This window comes from Vombatus ursinus, unplaced genomic scaffold (assembly GCF_900497805.2).
Source record: "Vombatus ursinus unplaced genomic scaffold, bare-nosed wombat genome assembly UNPS02009205.1, whole genome shotgun sequence".
Lineage (NCBI taxonomy): Eukaryota > Metazoa > Chordata > Mammalia > Diprotodontia > Vombatidae > Vombatus > Vombatus ursinus.
The window spans coordinates 26,870,514-26,891,843 of NW_020948983.1; the positions used below are offsets into that span (position 1 = coordinate 26,870,514).

The 21,330-nt window shown below is 39.3% G+C and overlaps 1 protein-coding gene across 1 annotated transcript in view; it reads left to right on the forward strand.

Annotated features, from left to right (window-relative positions):
- Positions 1–381: 381 nt before the first annotated feature.
- MTHFS (methenyltetrahydrofolate synthetase) overlaps positions 382–21,330 on the forward strand; it is a 100,267-nt gene continuing 79,318 nt past the window's right edge. The window contains exons 1-2 of the mRNA XM_027851393.1: positions 382–707; positions 10,899–11,160. Of these exons, the coding sequence (XP_027707194.1) occupies positions 588–707; positions 10,899–11,160 (382 nt within the window). The 5' untranslated portion in view covers positions 382–587. The remainder of the gene's footprint in view (positions 708–10,898; positions 11,161–21,330) is intronic.

The window sequence follows — 21,330 nt, forward strand, 5'->3', positions numbered from 1 at the left end:
AATGCTTTCCCAATTACCAACCATCCCACATTACGGAACCACCTAGGAATATCCTGATCTTGCCCAGGTTAGCTATTATTCTCCTTATCTCTAAAATGCAGAAGAAGGAAAACAAGAAGGAGGTGTGGGAGGGCGGCCTAGTTAATTTCCAAATTAACACTTAACCTAGACTATTCATTCAGCACTCAGGGAGCGCATTCTACCCTGTAGTACTCAGCTCACTGGAATCCACGACTTTTACAGCTTAAAGGCGAACTAGCGTAGTAATAAGAACACTAGACCAGAATCCCAGGCCTGCGTTAACCTTAGGCAAGTCGCTTAACCTCCTGGACTAGAGGGCTTTATGCTAAAGTCCGAGCCGGCTCTGAGGCCTGTGACCCCAGGGCACGCGGTTCATCCTTCCAGCTGGGCTTGTCTGCACCATTCCGGCGCCTAACACGTTCTATCAGCCATCCCCCGGTTTCCGGAGGCGCACGGGGAGGGCGGGGCCTGCGCTGGGGGAGGCCGCTTCCGAGGTCAGGCTCAGGACTCCGTCTCCCCAGGTGGGCTGCAGGGATCAGCGGGGCGGGCCTTCTCCGCACTCCAACATGGCGGCTGCGGCGGCCATAAACGGAGCCAAGCGCAACTTGCGGGCCGAGATGAAGCAGCGGCTGCGGGCGATCGGCGCCGAGGAACGGCTCCGCCAGTCCCGTCTGCTGACAGAGAAGGTGCGCGGGGTGAAGCGGGAGCGCGGGCCTGGGGCCCCAGGGAAGCGTCGGGCCTGCGCGGGGGTGACGACCTGGACGTGACTCGTTTCTGAACGCTGCTCGGGCGCGGGGGCGCGCACGTGATTAGGCCTTCGGGGACGCGACTCCCCCTCCCCTTCACGTTTAACGCGCGCGCCCCCGCTCTTCTGCGCGCATCCTTCCTGGGCTCCTAAGACCTAGAGGGGGAAGGGCCCTTTGATCTCATTGACCCCTCCCCTCCCAGTGTTCAGATAAAGAAACTGACGGGAGGTGAAACTGAGGCCATGGGGAGAAGAGCAGTAATTCCAAGCCAGGAGCTCCGGCGCCAAGCTCAGGCGTTCTTTCCTCTGTCATACCTCCCTCCCCAAATGCAGCAGTTACAAAAATCACACTTCAATGCATTTCTTAAAACTACCCTGGCACAGCTAGGCATATCCCAAGAAGAGGTTAAAAATAGAAAAGTCCCCAAATCACTTTAGAAGTTGAAGCCGCGTGTTGTAAAGTGGTGGAGAGGCCCATGCTGGTCTATTTGGCTCTGATACGGTTGTTCAGATGTTTTCTGTACTAATATCACAGCACAATGTGCAGCAATTCTGCATGTGTATTTCTGGAAGACCTCTGCAAGGCACGGCTGGGTGCTGAGAATGCAAATATAACATGATTTTTACCTTCAAAAGTTCTTGCTTACTAGGATATAAAACTCCCCGAATGAAGGGTTTACCCCCTTTTCTGTCTAGCACAGTTTCTGGGGTGTACTGCCCACTCTACCCTCAGGAACTTAGTAAGTGCTTGTTTGAATGAATGAATGATTATACCATCAAAGTCTTCAAGATTAACATACCTTGTATTGTACCATTTTGCACAAGGTATCCATTTAAAAAAGGGGACACTTGGAAAGAATGGAAACATGTGACAAAGTTGTATGTTAGAAGTCATCAAGATGTTAGAATAACTGCTGGACTTGGAGTCAGGAAGACTTGGGTTGAAATCTAACCTTTGATATTTACTAGCAGTGTTACCATGGGCAAGTAAGTCCACTGCACCTTTCTAATCCTCATTGGCAAAATGAAGGAGTAGGACCAGATGATCTCAAAAGTCCTTTCCAATTCTAAATCTGTAGTTCTATGATTAGGCAACTCTTCTAGACTAAATTATAAAGAGTGTCTGTCTAAGGGACTTCCCATAGCACTGAAATAAAAATTCCTTCATGTTTGAATGACTTAGGCAGTGAATGTTAAAAGAGTTGAGAGGAAAGAAAGATCACTTTCCTCTGGGTTGATTAAGAATGCTTCCATGGAGTAAGTGAAATTTGATCTGTGCCTTGAAGGGTGCATTGGATTTTCCTAGGTATTGAAAGAGGAGGAGAGTCTACTAAATGAAGTGGATTGATTAATGAATTTGGAGTCAGTAGACCTAGGACCTAGTTATTTATACTGGAGAAGGAGATGGCAAAGCACTCCAGTATCTTTGCCAAGAAAACCCCAAATGGAGTCACGAAGAATCAGACACCACTGAACAGTGTACAGCGGACCTGGGACTTGGGTTCTGACTTTAACCCTTATTAGTTGTGTGACTTTGAGCAAATCACTCTACCTATATGAGCCTGAATTTCCTCATTTGTAAAATGGGGATAATAATGTTTGCACTACCTCTCTTTACAAGTTTGTATGGAGAACATCTTATAAACCTTAGAATGCTATATAAATGAGAGATTTTATAGGTGAATTTTAATACATTTATGTACTTTTAGTCTTAGAGAGTTACCTGGGGCCTTGAAAAGTTAAATGACTCGCTCAGCATCATACTATTAGTATGTGGCAGACTTATTTTAAATCTAGACCTTCATGCCTCCAAGGTCAGACTTCTCTAAGGTTATAAATACCATTAATATGCTGATCTAAATTAGTGGAGGGAGTTTTTATATTGGTGGTTCTCATACAGATGTACCCCAATAGTATTTTAATACTTCAGGGATCCATCATTTCCTTGTAGTGAGTGATGCTTTCATAAATTCATATTCCTACTACTCCATAGTTCAGAAGATGGTCTTTGAAGATTCTGGTGGCTAAAAATTTCATCTCTTCACAGCCATCCTGGTGATGAGCCTCTTTGAAATGTCTGGGATGGTACTTGGCCCATAATAGAAGACTTTCCACTTTCATAGGACTTACCAGAGCTTGTGCTCTAACTAGGTGGAACTGTGAATAGAGCACTGGGCCTGGAGTCATGAAAACCTGAGTTCAAATCCTACTTCACACATTTGCTAGCTATGTGACCCTAGGTAAGACACTTAACAGCTATTTACCTCAGTTTCCTCATCTGTAAAATGGAGTTAATAATATCACCTACCTCCTAGAGCATCTATGAGGATCAAATGAAATAATAATTTTAAAGTGCTTAGCATTGTGCCTGGCATATAGTAAGCGCTATATAAATGTTAGCTACTACTACTACTACATAGTTTTAATAACTCAATATTCTCACTCTCCCACAATTAGCATGGGAATGTCATGAGCATAGACAGACCTTGTCAAAAAACCCCATCAAAAAAAACTAGTCTGATTTGACCTTTTCTTGGTGAAACCATGTGAGTTGTTGGTGATAACGAACTTTTAAAAATACTTATAAGCTTTCCCTTTTGCTAAAACATTTTAGAATTTTGTCAGGGATTAAATCATACTCACTAGCTTGGATACGACACTATTTTCCTTTGGAAATCGGGACATTTGTTGATCCCCTGTTCTGTGATACTTCACCCATTCTCTGCAATCTTTCCAACTACACTGACAGAATCACAGGGAAGTACAAATTCTTTGTACTGTGTACTATGGTATGGCTGATCTGGGCCTGGTGATAGGAACTCATCTGCTGAGAGTAGATAAATATTTTCTTTCTATATCCTCACTTAACTTGGAGTTTAACCCTCTGTTCACCATATTTATTCTCTTCCTCAGTCCCAAGACCATTTTCCTTAGAAGGAAAAACTGAGTCAACATAGGACTTTAGAGCTTCTTCCTTCTCTAACTCATTCATTATTATTGTCCCATCCATTCTTCATAGTAGACCTATCCCTTATTTGATCTTCCTTTTGGCTCCAAAAGAACTAAAAAACCCACCTTTTTTGTTGTGTTTAGCATTCATTATTATCCTTAGCTTATTCTAGACCTTAGCATTTCTGATTTTTTGGTAAGACTGCATCACTCTTTTGTATTTATCCTCCATTTCTGCCCCTTTTTTCCATCTTTTATAAATGACTTTAAAAAAATCTTAATCAATGAATGAATGCCCTGTGGCTCATAATCAGCATCACAAGATGATAGGAAAATGTATTTCTTACCTCATTAAGTATAGTCTTCCTGGACCAGAATCATCATTACTATATTTTAAGCAATAGCCCAGAAATCCAAATCCTATTCTCAGGAAACATCTTCTTAATTAGTTGTTCACTTCTCTAATTAGTCTCTCTTCTGAAGGCCCTACTTCAATAAGCAGCTGTAATGGAAACACCATTTGTTTTTCCAGAGTCTTCAATTTCTTTCTTAGGATTCATAATACCTAGGTTCTTTCTGTAAGTATTGTTTGTCCCTACATGAATCTATAGGAGTAGGTTTTGGTCATTAGCTTTGACGTGTCTGAGGAGTCTTTCCACATCCTAGATATGTGCCCTAGGCAGCTAGGTCGTGCAGTAGATAGAGCACTGGGGCTGGAGTCAGGAACACCTAAGATAAAATTCAGCTTCAGATACTTAGCTGTGTGGCCCTAGACCTCTGTTTGCTTCAGTTTCCTCAACTGTAAAAAGAGGATAATAGTAGTACCTATCTCCCAAGGTGGTTGTGAAGATCAAATGAAGTAATATTTGTAAAGCAATTTAGCACAGTGCCTGGCACATAGTAGGTACTTAATAAATGCTTGTTTACTTCCTTTTCCCCTCCCTCCCTCCCTCTTTCCCTTCCTTCCTGTTGACCAATAGCCATTTTGGTACTCTTTAGCAGAGACTTTCTCTCTTGGTTGTTCCTGGACATCATTATGCCTTAGAGCACAGGACAATGTTTCCTTCTCAGCGGGTTCCCACTCAGTAGGAAAAGCCTCATATCTACTGCTCAGTTTCAGATGTTCAGTGGTCAGTTTTCTCTTCTTGCTGTATTCATATTCTTCTGCCTTCTAGACTCCTGATATAGTTTATATTCTTTTTCATATTCTTTGTTTTCTCTTTGAAGCACTTCCTTATTTAAAGGAATTCTATTCTCTGCTTATATAGAGAGTAGAGAAGCTTTCTTTTAGTCCTTTCTTATTCCCTTGTACAGAGATCATTCTCTACTTTGTGTATACATATTTGTTAACTTGTCACTTGGCAGAAACAGGAGCGTGACGTTTTTGGCGGATCACTGCATAATTCCACTTGCCCTTTATCCCTTTTAGAAGCTAGATATTCACTCTTCTGTCTTGTTAGTAGTTTTTGTGGCCAATTGCCATAGCACATGGCACATGGTTCATTGTACTTCAGACTTCTGAATCAGGTTTTATTTATTTATTTATTAGCAAATTTCCTGCCTTTTCTTGCAATATAATAATAGTTTGTTTAGCTGCCTATGATTAGAAATGACTGGATTGTGTGCCTAGCCCAAATGGAGGTAGTAATTGCCCTAAGTTTTTTTCTGTGAATCTCAATTAGAAAGTCAATTATCAACCTTTTTTGTATCTCTTCATACATCTCCCCTCTACTATTTTTTTAAAATAAACTTTAAATATAATCTCTTGTATTACTGGTTTTGTGGATTACTATTCCTTCCCCCTAGCACCTTGCTTGTTGAGTTAATACTCATCATTTTAAGCCCAGTACAAATGCCACCACTTTCATGAAGCTGTTCATGATTTCTGCATTTGTTAAAAATCTTCCCCCTTAGCCTTCACTTAGCATTCTATTTTATATTCTTTAGAGCTCTTAACATGTTGTATATTATTATTATTGCTCTACTATTTTGTAATCTCCATGTGATCTGAGACTATGTTTTATCTATATATTATGCCACTCCTGATGCTTAAAATAATATTCTGCATACAGTAAGAGCTTAATAAATATTTTGTGTTGTATTATAAATAAATGTCCAGGACTCCATAAGAGAGAAGTGTCTGAAGGTCCGATGAGAGGATACACTAGAGATATTGTTTGGGTACTTGCTGGTGTGGAGTGACTAGCTGAAGCCATGAGGATGAATAAGTTATTTGAGGAAGAGCATTTTTAAGGGCTCTTCCTGTTTTGTTTTTGCTCATTTATTCAGTGATATTTGTGTAGGAGAGACAGCATGTTGAATACAAGAAGGAGCATGAGACTTTATGTCAGAAGAGCTGGGCTCCAATTCTAACTGTGCTTCATGACTAGCAGTGTGACTGTGGACAAGCCATTTCACTTTTTTTTTTTTTAAGGCAATTGGGGTTAAGTGACTTTCCCAGGGTCACACAGCTAGGAAGTGTCCAGTGTTGGTCTGAGACTGGATTTGAACTCAGGTCCTTCTGACTTCAGGGCTGGTGCTCTATGCACTGTGCTACCTAGCTGCCCCCAATTCACTTTTCTAAGCCTCAGTTTTCTCATCTGTAAAATAAGGATAATAGTACTTAAACCTCATTGGGCTGTTGGGAGGATGGTGCTTTGTAAATTGTGAAGATCTAAATAAATAAATGCAAGCTGTTATTATTTATGTGCCAAATTTAACTTCCAATGCAAGGCCATCTCTAGAGGGATGAAGGCCAGAGACATGTCATTTATGTCAGAGGCCCGCTCATTCTAATATATTTTGTAGGTGAGGTTTGATTGAAATGACCATCAAAGAAAATCAATGTTGGGAAGAAGTCAGTGGGAGATTCTGGTTTTGGATGCAGAAATATAAAAGCAGCCAACTTTGTCAGGATAGGAGGAGGAGGAAGAGGAGGAGGATAGTCATAGAAATGGGCTCATGTATAGACATTAGTTAATGTGTGTTTGCCAGTCATATTTTATTGATGCTGCCTCTTCTGTTTTGTCAGCTCAAGTTTTACTCTCAAGTCTTGTAGCATCAGTGAGCCTGGGACTTCTACTGTCATTTACTTTGCCCTAAGGATGACTGCTTAAATGGAAAATGAAGGTCCCTAACAACAAAATCACTGACTTGCATATGAATGTTTTCTGTCTTCTTACACCTTATCTCCCCCATACACTCTATGATACAGTGATACTGGCTTCTTGCTGTTCCTCCTTGAACAAGATGTTTCATCTCCTGACACTGCATTTTCACTGGCTCACCTCCATGCTTGGAATTGTCTTTCTCATCTCTACCTCCTAGCTTTCAAGGCTTCCTTCAAACCTCAGCTAAAGTCCCACCTACTGCAAAAAGTCTTTCCTGATCCTCCTTAATGCTAGTGCCTTCCCTCTGTTGATGATTTCCAATTTACCTTGTCTATAGCTTGTTTATACGCAGTTGTTTGCATGTTGTCTCTCTTATTTCTGCTTGAGAGCAGGAACTCTCTTCTGTCTTTCTTTATATTCCCAGTGTTTAGCACTGTGCCTGGCACATAGTTGGCATTTAATAAATGCTAGTTGACTGAGTTGACTAAAGTATAAAATAATAACAATGGTATAAAACTTGCCTCACAAGTTCACTAGATAGGACATGTGAATAGGATGGCTAAGTAAATGTTAACTGTCCTTTTTGGAACATGATTTACCTAGGGAGTTTTATAACATTTTGGCATTTTCCCCAGTAAGACTAAAAACTTCACTTTATTCTGGCAGGTTAAAACTTTTACATTAGGAAATGTATATTGGCAGCAACACAGAAAATATAACTGTCATGTTCAAGATGTCCTTTGGGAAATTTATGTAATATTAGGTTTTTAAAAAGTATATATACAGAACCGAATATAGATTGACTATTTATAAGTAATCACGTTCACTAGAAGTGCTTTTACTCTGAGTTTTGTGTAATTTAGTCTATATTTCCTCCTTGGAAGTGCTCCTCCGAGGCTTTGTCGTGCCCTGGAGATGACTCAGGGTTCTCGAAGGCTGTGCTATCAGAACACAAACTTAAGTAGTGCCTACTAAGCTAATAATGCTTTGTCCCAGTGAGAGACTCTGAGTCCTTTGTCCAGGTCAGAGAAATCCTTTACTCCGTCGACTGCAGGATGATGAATTTTTCTGTTACAGTAACTCAGGAAGACCATCTAAGTGCCGCAAGTTTTGTGGTCTACATGCGTGAAAGGATGACCCACAACATTGAAATCATGGATGTTGGATGAGTTGAGTATGCCATGTAGTAGCCATGAAATTTGTTTTCTGTTTGGAAGCTATTTCTCAGTGTTCTGTTACTCTAAAAACACAGCTTCTGAAGAATTTATGAAGTAGAAACAATAATAATGCCCTGTAGCATTTACATATAGTAAAATGTTTTTATACATCCACCTTTTTTTAATTTCCCTTTCAACAATCTTGTGAATTTAGCAGAAAAGAAATTATTATCTGTCTTTTACCAGTGAGGAACCCGAGGCCTAGATCTATTCTACCAGGACCCAGAAGGCAAAACTGGGAGCAACTGAGAGGGAGTTACAGAAAATGGATTTTGGTTTAATATAAGGAGAGACTTCCTAACAATGAAAATTTCCCCAAAGTGGAATGGGCTGCTTCTTGAAGTCATAAAATCATAGAGTAGGAGTTGTAAGGGACCTGAACAGTCGGTTGGTACAAGGCTATGATTTTGCAGATGAGGGAAAAGATTTAAGTGGCTTGCTCAAGGTCACTTAGGTAGTGACACAGGCATGTTTTGAACCCAGGTCCTCTGACTTCAAATTCAGCATTCTTTTCCATTATACCCATCTCATATTCCATAGTAAGGTGCCCATCCAGCACTTCAAACAGAAGGTAATGGAACCCCTCACCCCCAGTCTACCCCCCACCCCCCTTTTAAAGGATATTGTAAAGGATTACTGAAATTCTATTAGGTGCTGAAGGTCATATGGTAGGTGATATAGCCAGAAATGGAGCCTAAAACCTTTGGCTTCTGACCCAGTTGCCTTTTTTTTTTTTAAGGTAATTGGGATTAAGTGACTTGCCCAGGGTCACACAGCTAGTAAGTGTCAAGTGTTTGGTCTGAGGCTGCATTTGAACTCAGGTCCTCCTGACTTCAGGGCCGGTACTCTATCCACTGCGCCACCTAGCTGCCCCCCAGTTGCCTTTTTTTTTTCAGTAGTGTACCTGGTACACGGATGGAGTAGTCATCCACATTTTAATGCGTCACACTTCTCAAACAAATCATGTGGTTGTCTACTCGCTCTTTGGTCTGGCTTGCTCACTCTAGTCTGCTCACACACACTAACAGGTATAGGTTCCCAGAAAACCACCATCAGCTGTCATATGGGCCCAGGGAATGTGGAAGAATATATGCATATCATATACCATTTCAGTTCTTGAGCCTCCACTAATGTACTTCATTTTACACAAAACCAAACACTGACAATAGTGATACCTTTAGGTCTAAAACATAAGCATTTATTTAACAATAAAAAGAAATAATAACATGTATTAATATATTAAATCGAATGTAGGAATAATAAACATATCACAATCTACACATAAAGATGGGTAGCACTCTGACACCAGTGTACTAAATATCTGTGGGTGAAAGTAGGCACAGCTTACGAAAAACCTTCTGAGGCACATGAATGAGCTCAGGATAACACACAACTCTGGAACTATAAACTTTAGTATCTTCTTTCTTCCCCAGGAAATGTCCCTAAAAATTCCTTGATGGATGTAGCTTCTGTATTGAACAGATGTGTTCACTGCTGAGATGAGTTGATCCATACTGTGTTTTACCAACACCTCACACTGGGCATGATGTCTTTAGTTAAAGTAGTCAATCTGCTAGGTGACTTCTGATTTTTTATTTCTAAGCGGTTCCTCTATTCAATTGTACTTATTTCTCAGCGTCAACTATAATGTCTATCACTTTCAGCTTCGAGCTTAGTTGATTCCATTCTTAAATCTGTTTTTTTGCTTCTTTTTTCTCTTACTTTCAAGGGTCAGACTCTGGGTCCTTTCTGAAAATTACTCCAGTGTAGCTTATGGTTAATAGTGGAGCTCTCATCTACTGTCTATAGTCAGATAAATTACCTTTATTCCATAATCAGAGACAAGTTTTGGTATTGTTATCTTTCCCGCTTGATATAGCTTTTCACATTTTTTTATTCAAAATGAGAAAGAAAAGTAAAAAAATGAATAGCAACTGTCTCAGAACTTTGACTTGGAGTAACTATTTTTTAGAACTCTGATCAAAGCAGACACCTCTACAACAAACTGCTCCATGTGAAAGGAGAGTGACTTTAAAATGATAGTACCTTACCATGGGATCATAAACTGCAGTCTGGAAGAGACCCTAGATGTTATCTAGTCTAACCTTTTCTTTTATAGGTGAAGAAACTAGTCTGGGGCAGTTACTTGCTTGTGGTAACACAGGCAGTAAATGGCAGGAATTAAAACTTAGGTCTCTTGACTCCCACATTGGTGCTTTGTTTGTTGTACCATGCTGACTTTTTTCTTTTTTTGTTTTATTGTTGTCTTGTTCTTATACTGTAGTCATTTCTAGATATATCCCTCCCTTCAATCCACTACATCCACCTAATGAATCTACCTTTTTATGAAAAAAAATTCTGCAAAATCAACCAATCCATGGAACACCTCTGATAATATATGCAACATTCTACATCTTAGTGAAAGGGGTGAGGAGCATTACCTTATCTCCACAGTGACCACTATAATTATGCAAATTAAATGGCATTTTATTCTTCTTTCTATTTATATTGTTTTAGTAATTGTGTATGTGGTCTTGATTTTGCTTACTTCACTCTGCATCAATTCATACAAGTTTTCCCTGTTTCCTTGAATTCCTCCTATCCATCATGCATTATAGCAAAATAATCCATTCCTATTCCACAATTCGTTTTGCCTTTCCCCAGTGGGTACCCACTTTCTTGCTACCCCCAAAAAACCCCGAGTATTTTGTAACATGAAACTCCAGTGTTTTCGCTTCCATGCAACAATTGGTGAAGAAATTGGCAAAAACTAAGAGGAAGTAGAAAGATTTTTAAGGAATGTTCATCATGTTTTCAGTAGCTTCTTAAATATGATTGTAATCTTTTCCTGTTCAGGTGATTGCTCATAGTAAATATCAAGAGTCTCAGAGAATTTCAGTCTTTCTGAGCATGGAGGATGAAATTGAGACAGAAGAAATTATCAAGGATATTTTTCAACGTGGCAAAACATGTTTTATCCCTCGGTACAAATTCAAGAGCAACTACATGGATATGGTAAAGTTATTTTCAGCAGAGGAAATTTTTTCACTTCCCAAAACTTCCTGGAACATTCATCAGCCCAGGGATGATGAAGTGCGGGAGGAGGCTTTGTCAACAGGTAAGTGAGGAAACCTTTGTTTCCTAACTGAATTCTACCTTATCGTGCATGTAGCTCAAGTGTTGCAGTCACAGCCATGGCTTCACACACCCTTCTAACGCAGGTTGAGCAAGAAATCTTTCTGGGTCTCAAGAAGCTTAGTCACATAAGTAAGGTCCTGGCCAGTTGTCCGTTTCAATCCGTCTCCCGCAGAGTTGGAATTAGACTAGATCTCATAGCAGAGTGGAAGAGACTTGGTGGTATGAGAACCTTTTAATGCCCCAGGTCACAATATTAGTAAGATCACCATTCATCTTAGGATTACTAATTTTTGAGTGAAGTACTTAGGGTAGTAGTGGGTGTAGAAATGCCAATATTCTGGTTGGATAAATTACTTATTGTAGCTAATGTTATTCCTCGCTTTTTACCCACTGTTTAAGTTTTTATTGTTGTGTATTTTGTACTTGACTTGAAGTTACATGATAGTTCTTGACTTCCCCTTTCTTCATGATTGGTATGATTTCAGTGCTTTATAAAGAATTGACCATTCTATTATTTGGTTTTATCACTATTTTTAAGAGAAAACAGATTCATTGCGTATTGACACTATATAGGCTTCCCAAAAACACCATCTCTTCCCCTTCAGAAAATGTTTCCCCCAAGTGGTTAAGCAAAAATACCTGAGAGTTATTTAAACTATGAAAAAAACCATCCAGTAGAGCATTTATGTCTGATAGTGCATGCTACTTTCCATTTTTAGAATTTATTGGTTGTTAGCAGAAAGGAGGAATGTGTGCTTTAACTTCAGTAATTTCACACCAGCGTTATCAATTTTATTTGGTCTGATTTTCATTGCTTTTTGGTGCAGTGGATAGATCACTGGGTTTGGAACTAGGAATCTTTATTCATCTTTAGGAATTCAAATATAGCCTTAAACACTTACTAGCTGTGTGACCCTGGGCAAGTCACTTAACCTTGTTTGCCTCAGTTCCTCATCTGTAAAATGAGCTAGAGAAGGAAATGGAAAACCGCTTTAGTATCTTTGCCAAAATCCTAAATGGGGTTACAAAGAGTTCAAAGTGACTGAAACAACTCAACAACAAACAACAATTGATTTTATTACTGTTCTTTTGCCTTTTCCTTCTTCACTTTGAATCACTTCATGCATATCTTCTCATTTTTCTCTGAATTCTTTATACTTATCATTATTTATGATCCCGTAACATTACATCCATATACTTCAGTTTGTTCTGGCATTTCTCCTCAATAGGACCATAGATTTAGAGCTGAAGGGAATTTAGGGGTCGCCTAGTTCTAACATCCTTATTTTCAGATGAGGAACTGAAGCACAGAGAGGTTAAGTGATTCTCCTGGGAACATGCAGGCAGAAAGTAGCAGAGCCAGGATTTGACTCCTAGTAGTGTTCTTTCTGCTGTACTAGGCAAAGGCTTTTTTGGGAGCCTTAAAAAAATGATCCTATTGCAAATCTTTTTGTACATATTGTTTTTTTCTTGTTGTTATTATCCACTCTGTGTTATAAACATAGTTATGGGATCTCTGGTTAGAAATAGCATGAACAGCTTGGTAACTTTCTTCCATAATTCCAAATTATTTACCAGAATGATTAGACCAATTCACAGCTTGACCAGTAGTGAATTAGTGTGCTTGGCTTCAAGACTGAATTTCCCCCTCTTTGCCAGTTTGGTATATGTGAGGTGATACCTTTGTGTTATTTTAATTTGCCTTTCTCTGTGATTTTGAACATTCTGGATGACTACTGAGAGTTTGTATTTCTTTTTTTGAGAACTATTCATTCATCTTCTTTGACTACTTAGCTATTTGGGACTATTATCATTACTTCCTACTCCTATATTCCAAAACTCATTAGTTTTAGATGCTTATTCTTTTGTTGGTCTATTTTTGCTACTAGGTAATTCCTTCACTCTGGCTGTTCCCTGTTGTACCACAGTATTTTATTTTAAATGTAATTAAGTTTCAGGAAGAATTTAAATTTATAAATAAAGGGAAATATCAGAGGAAGAATTTCCATTGATTGATTCCCCTGCACTTATAACTGGGAAAGAATATCATTCCCTAGATGTTCAGACAGCTTCTTAACCAGTACTTAAAAAAATAAAAAAAATCCTTTCTTTAAATATTCATCTAACATAGATTTTCCCTCCTTTTAATGCCCTCATCAAGGATGCCCTTGATGCAGATTATTTTCATAAAAATTTTATATAGTTGGGAAAGTAGGCATATAGGTCACTAGTTATTGATATTCTTTCTCTTGATTGCTTTTTGTTTGTGATAGCATGGTCCAAGATTTTTTCCATGTCTTTGGTGTCTTCAGATACCTGGAGAGTAAAGAAAGAGAATAATACATGGTAAACTTAGAAAGATAGCTTGGAGATAGGCTGTAAAAGGCTTAAAAGCCAAACAGGAAGAATTGGTTTTTTATATTAGAGAGAAGAGAGAATCATTAGAGTTTATTTAGTGGGGGAATGATTTGGTCATATTTGCACTTAAGGAAATCACCTTGGTAGATGGATGGTAGATGGATTGGATTGTCAAGAGATTCGACAATTAGGAGGCCATTTTTATAATCTCGTTGAGAGGTGATGAGGTAGTGGCTACATGAGTAGAGAAAGAGTCAGATGTTAAAGATGTTATGGAGGTGGAAGTGGGAAAATTTGGCAAGTAACTGAATATGTGAGATGAAGGACAGTCAGGAGTTGAGGACATCATGGAGATTGTTAACCTAGGAGAATGGAGGAATGGTGGTGCCTTTGATAAGTTCTGTTATGAACTTATCATAATGTTGATATGTAAAATTTGAGAATACGTTAAATGTGAGATCTGTCTGGGATGTCTAGTTTAGAATGTCCAATAATCAGGAAAGAGACTGGGGTTGGATATAGCGATCTATGAGTCATGCAGAGCTGATGAGGTCACCAAGATATAGTGTAGAGTAAAAAGAAGGTCCAGATAAGAGCCTTAAAGAAAATCCAAGGTTGATGTTATGGATAAAAAGCCATCAAAGGAGCCTTTGAGAAGGAGTGGTTAGACAGATGGAGGAAAACTAGGAGAGAGTAGTGTAAAACAAAAAAAAGCAAAACACAACAGAACTAGAGAGGAGAAAGCATCCTGCAAAGAGAGGATGGTCAACAGTGTCAAATGTAGCTGAGGGCAAGATGGATGAGCACTGAGAAATACCATCAGATTTGTTTTTTAGCGCATTTTTCTGTCCTGCCTAATTCTTCCATCTCCTTCCTTCAATGCTTCTTGTGACCAAGCAGAATTAGTGTCTGCCACTTTTTATGGAAATTGTTTTTTTGTTTTTGTTTTTGGCAATTACTGCTGTGGGGCATCTCTACTGAGGACTCCGTGAATAGTAAGCCTCTGGGCTTAATTGTGCTTACTCTGGCAGGCATGTGGGTGTAGGATTGTTGAATGAGAGCTCTACGTATTAAAGGTTTCTGGAATTAATTCATTGGGTTTTTACCTTGTATGTTACCTTTTATGTCTTCTTAACTTGTGCATTCATCTTTAATTATGTTATATCCAGTGCATAACTAATCTCTTTTGATTTTTGGAATTGTGGAAGTTTGTAGCAAGCACCTATTTAACCATTTTGCTGGTTACATGGTCTTTGCGTCTTGCCTTCAATGTGAGAACACTTCAAACCATCTAAAGGTACAAAAACTGGTCTGGGCAATTAAATCTGCCAGCAACCAGTAACTACCCCTCCTCTTCCTTAAATATCTTAGGTAATGCCACTCTTACATATTGCTGTACCAGCTGTGTAATGCAGCCCAGATGCACTGGCTTCACTGCTCACCCCAGCTCTAGTGCTGACTAAACAAGCTGCTTCCCCTGGCACTTGTGTTGATGCCCTCTCTATTAATAGTGCAAACGACTTCTATAGCAAACCAAACTGCCCATGTGGGGGATTTGTGTTTATCTGACTTTTCTTATAAATTGGTAGACCTAATTCATTTGGCAGTGTGGTAGTTGCTGAGAAAATATGAAGGCTATCAGAATTAACTGAGTTCTGACAGTAATCTTAGGAGTCTCTGGGAAATTTTGTGTTAGTGGTATGCATTTTTTTTTTACACTCACATAAAAAAATCACGGTGTGCTAGGACTTTAGAGCTAGAAGGATCTTAGAACTCATTTAGTCCAGGGTTTTTCAAAACTTTTTTTGCTCACAACACAGTGTTCTTCACCATGAGGAATTGAGACAGAGTGGGCGTTTAAGTTGGCAACAAAGAATGGTACTCAGGGAATCGGGCCTCCAGATTACCTGGAGTCTTGGCATTCTCCTGCATCTCCTTATCCTCCTGCAGTCCTTCACCCTCTTTATTCTTTACTTCCTGATCATTCACAGCAAAGAACACAGCTTTACATCTGGATGGATAGGACTGCTATTGTCATATGATATGTAGGAAGAGAAGGCAGCAAACCACAGCAGAGGATAGAGGCTGGGATCCTCTCATTACAGATTTAAAGCTAGAAGGGAACACAAAGATTGTCCATTCCACTCCCTTCATTTTATAGATGAGGAACCTGGGGCCCAGGGAAATTACATGCCATATTTGAGGTCACGATGCTCATTAGTGGTGCAATTTGAACTCAGGTCCTCTAATTCCAGAGCCTGTGCTCAAATATGGGAATCTGGGGCTTGGGAAGGAGTTTTGTGGCACACCTAGAAACTTGGTAACAAGGGTGTGCCACAAGCACTCTCTTTGGGAACCACTGATCTAGTCCAGTCCTTTCATTTTATAGAAGTGGTAACAGGCCTAGACTGGCTAAGTTCATGGTTCTGTGATGGATTAGAGCTACAAAAGAGCAGAACCCATGTCTCCTGACTCTCAATTACTACGCCACACTTCCTTCCCACTTGAATATGCTTATTTTACTGAACTTAAAACAGTAAATTCATTTAAAAAAACAATAGATTTAAAATATACATTGAAGTGGAGAAAAGTAAAAGTGGGAGCTGCTTGTCTTTCATTTTTGAAGAGGACCAATGACATCACCAGTTCTTGATTAAAACAAAAAAAGCAAGTCCAAAGTAAAAGATTATCTGGCCTTTCCTTCTCTTTTGTTAACAAGAAAAGGTGCTAATCATTAAGGAGGGGTCGGGGGTTTCCTATTTAGGAATTCATTGTGTCAGTGAAATCACAGGTGTAGTCAGTCCCTATCCCTATTTTTCCTATCATTCTTTGTATCATGGGTTTTCATTTCATTTGCTTGGAATGTGATAGGATGTTAGTTTTTCAAAGCACAGCTCTAGCTATCAAATCTTTGAGGCAACTTGATTAGAGCTCCAGATTGTCTTCTGTGTGATCAGATGAAAATATGCATTTGTGGTGTGCAGGTGCCTTCCTATTTTATGTAGTCTAGGAAAACAGTGAACCTCATGTAGTGTCAGTAGTTTAAATCCTGGGTCCCTGGGAAAAAATTAAGAAAGGGATTCTTCCACACATGTTAATTGAAAAATTGGCTCCTCCCAGTTGGAGATCTATTTTTCTTTGTTCTTGAACTTCTTAGTCAACAAGCATTTATTATGCACATCTTATGTGCTAGACACTATGCTAAGTGCTACAGATACACAGAAAGGCAAAAATAGTCCTTGCCTTCAGGGAACTTTTATTCTGATGTGGAAGCCATCATGTAAATAACTGGGTAGTTACAAAATATGTCCAATATAAATGGAAGTAGTTGTAGATGGGAAGTTGCTAGAAGCTTTGGTGACTAGAAAAGGCCCTTACAGAGAGGTGGAATTTGAGTTTATTCTTGAAGGAGACCAGAGGAACTGAAAGTGGAGGTAGGGAGAGATCATACCTAGCATGGAGGATGGCCACTGCAAAGGCATGGAGGTGAGAGATTCAAGGAATTGAATAAGATTGAATTGAAAGGATGATTGTTCAAGGAATTTCGAATTAGTGTAGCTGAATTGTAGAGTGTGACTCAAGAGGAGTAAAATGTAAGAAGGCTGGAAAGGTAGAAAGAGGTCAGGTTATGAAGAGCCAAACAGAGGAGTTTGTGTTTTATCCTCAAGGAAATAGGATCTATTGAAGCTTAGGAAGTAGGAGTGTGCCATAGGCAGATCTATGTCTTAGAAAAATCCATTTGAGGGGATTTGAGGCAGGGAGACCAGTTAGAAAAGCTTTTATAATAGTTTAGATTAGGGGGCAGCTAGGTGGCACAGTGAATAGAGCTCCAGCCTTGGAGTCAGGAGGACCTGAGTTCAAATCTGGCCTCAGACACTTGACACTAACTAGCTATGTGACCATGGGCAAGTCACTTAACCCCCTTTGCTTCACCAAAAAGCAAAAAAAAAAAATAGTTTAAATGAGAACTGGTGAGAGTCGGAACCAGGCTTGTGGCAGTGTGGCAGAGAAATAAGGGGACCAACAGTAAGGTTTGGCTACAGATTGGCTGTGTGGGGTGAGTGAGAGTGAGGGGACAAGAATGACATCAAGATATGGCCTAAGTGTTTGGTAGGATGGTGGTCTTTTAACAGTATCAGACAAATTTAGAAGAGGGCAAGGTCTTGGGGAAAGGGTCATGAATTCAGATCTGGACATGTTGATGGGCTGTTGTAGCCCTGCCCCAGTTGGGATTTTCCTTTTTTTTCCCTACTATATTCTGTCTTTACAGACCAGTGCCCCAAAGCTACTTCTGTTCTCCTTCTTTCACCAGTCTGTGGCCTGGCCACCATGATACCCCAGATTCTGCTGCTGTTCTCTCTCCTCTCTCTCTCTCTCTCTCTCTCTCTCTATATATATATATATATGAATGCCCTCTCTATTCCTCTTCCTGTATTAATGGCAGAGATTAGGCTTTTGGAAAGTTCTCTACTATCACTTAAGGGAAATAAATGAAAATAAAACATTTACAGAGCATGAACTTATCAATGAGAGTGGTCTCAGGATAACCATAATCTTTCTATGATAGGCCCTTTCCTTTCTAACTTACTTCTTGGCTTGGCCATGCTCTATGGCCAAATGCAATGCTACCTCTTTGGAAGATTCTGTTTTCTGACTTTGCCTTAGATCTGACTCTTAGTTATTTCTGCTTGAAAGCTGGCACTCCCTCTGGATCCTCCTGCCAGCTTTAGGGTTAGCACCCTCAGGTCTTTCAGGTATCACCACTCTTTTAAAGTAAAAAGATCTTTCGATTTATGACTACTTGTTTCCTATACTCCCTCTTCCCCTACCCTCTGGAAAAAGTTCATTACATATAGACATGGAATGGGATGAGAGAGGAGGCATGATTTCATTGGTATAGGGAACTCCCCAGTGAGGAGATTCCTTTTACCAATTCAGATATCAGTTTATACTCTTAGAGAATTGCCTAGGTTAACTAACTTGCCCAGGGGGTCAATCCTGTATGTTAGAGGAAGGACTGGAACCTAGGTCTTCCTGACTCTGAGGCCAGGTCTCTATCCACCATGCCATGCTGCCTCTACCTTATATAGATTTAACCACATATAATTTCTATTCAGGGACTGCTTGAGCACAATAGTCACATTACATTTAACCATTCTCCCAAACCTATAGGAAACAGAGCTCTTTGCAGTTACATTAATCACTCCATCTATCAAAGGGTATCTTTTATTTGTGTATGGCCCTTTGAAACTTTAAATCTTTATCTAGGAAACTGGTTCTGTTGTATAGTGAAACTTAGAAATGAATAAGAAGCCCAGTTCATTGTTAAGTATTTGTGCTAGTGTATAGGAGAAATAGCATGGGGAATTTAAATTTACAAATAGTCTGAAAATACCTAGATAACCCAACTTAAAATCACATTTACTTAAAAGTAGTAATAGGAGCTAATGTTAATTTCATCTTTTCTTCCTATCTTTTCGATGCCTTAGACTAATACAACTGCTAACAAGATTACTTACAAGATTAAGTGAGTTTCATGTTACAATGAACTATCATTAAAATGAAATTTCAGCTTCATAAAAATCTTGAGCCTCAGCCAATAGTTCACTTTTATCATACAACATTTGATGTAGCAAATTCCAATACAATTGAAGAATCAGGATAGTCTTTTAGACTTGGTTATACTAAGATCTAATTTATAGTGAAGAAATTCAAACATTGGCAACAGAAAAGAAAAGTAAGGTTTATCTATCTTCTATAAATGGGATAATTAAACTGAATAATAGAGTAGATATATGAGTCACACAGAATGAAAGGATGGGAATGATTTGAGAGCTGTATCAGTCGAAGAAGGACCCACATAGATGAGATCACACATCCATCCAAATATATCTAGTATATCTTGGATGGATGTCACAAAGGTACAATAAGCTAGGCCTAAAATTTAATAGAAGATTGATATCTGACTAGATTTCATTTGATATATTGGGCAATTTTTTTTAATAATTCCAAGCTTCTCAGTGTTGTAAAAAGCCATCTTTTTATTACCAATAGTTCCCAAGTAATATTATATGAACACAATTTCAGAAGAATCAAAATATCTCATGTGACCCAAAGGCTCATGTAGCAAGTATACATAGGCTACAATATGTAACTAAAGACAAATTGCATTGTGGTATGGTGGAAAGAACTCTGGGTTTTGAGTCAGAAAACCTGGGTACAAATCCTGGCTCTGCCACTTACTAAGCAAGTTGCTTAATCTCTCTGGGCTTCATTTTCTTCATCTTAGATGAGGGGGTTGGACTTGATGACTTCTAAGATGTCTTCCAGCTCTGAATCTGTAAGTGGAATAAAAGTCATATCAAGGACATATGATTGGAAAAAGAGTTAGGCTGGTCATGTGACAAAAAGTAACAAATAACTCATGGACATTCCAGTTATTACACCATGAACCAGCTATACTTTCTCTTATCTTGGCTCTACTCCTTACTTTCTGGGCTTTACTTCTATGCTAGCAGCCTCCTCATCCTTGAAGATGCCTCTGCCTTCTCCTTGGGTTGATGAAGTCCTCCCTGAACCTCCATTTGAAGAAGTGGCTAAGACAGGCATGCCAACGCCCCTCTCTGCTCCACTCCTGGCTCTTCAGACTTTTACACCTTATCTCCCTTCATCTCCCTTTTCTGGGTTGTTTTCCCCTCTTAGGATATAATCTCTTTGAAGGTAGGGACTTTTTTTTTATGCTTGTATTTGTGTTCTCATCATTTAGCATAGTGGTTAGCACACAATGATTAATAAAAGCTCTCTCTCTCTCTCTCTGTTTTTCTTCACCCCCCCTTCACCCCCCCAATCACAGATCACTAAAGCATTGGAATATAATGGGAGAATCTTTTTTTTTCTTTTTTAAAATTCTTTTTTTTTATTTTATTTTTTTTATTTCTAGTTTTCAACATTTACTTCCACAAGATTTTGAGTTCCAAATTTTCACCCCATCTCACCCCTCGCCCCACCCCAAGATGGCATGCATTCTGAATACCCCTTCCCCTAGTCTGCTTTCCCTGCTATCTCTCCCCCCCCACTTCCCCTTCTGTTTTCCTATAGGGCAGGATAGATTTCTGTACCCCATTTCTTGTATTTCTTATTTCCCAGTTGCATGTGAAAACATTTTTTTTTAAACATATGTTTTTTTAAACTTTGGGCTCCAAATTTTCTCCCTTCCTCCCTCCCTACCCACCCTCATTGAAAAGGCAAGCAACTCAATATAGGCTATACTTGTGCAGTTATGCAAAACACTTCCATAGTAGACATGCTGTGAAAAACTAACTCTATTTCCCTTAATCCTATCCTGCCCCCACATTTATTCTATTCTTTCTTTTGATCCTGTCCCTTCTCAGAAGTATTTGCTTCTGATTACCCCCTTTCCCAATCTGCCCTCCTCTCTATCATCCCCCTACTCTCTTGTCCCCTTCCCCTCCTATTTACCTGTAGGGTAAGACACATTTCCATACCCAATTGAGTGTGTATGTTATACCCTCCTTAAGTCAAATCCTATGAGAATAAGATTCACTCATTTCCTCTCACCTTCCCCCGGTTCCCCTCCACTGTAAGAGCCTTTACTTTTCTGTTTTTTTGTGAGATAGTTTACCCCATTCTACCTTTCCCTTTCTTCTTCTCCTTGTATAATCCTCTCTCACTCCTTAATTTTATTCTTCAGATATGATCCCTTCATCTTCAACTCACCTGTGCCCTCTATCTATCTATCTATCTATCTATCTATCTATCTATCTATCTATCT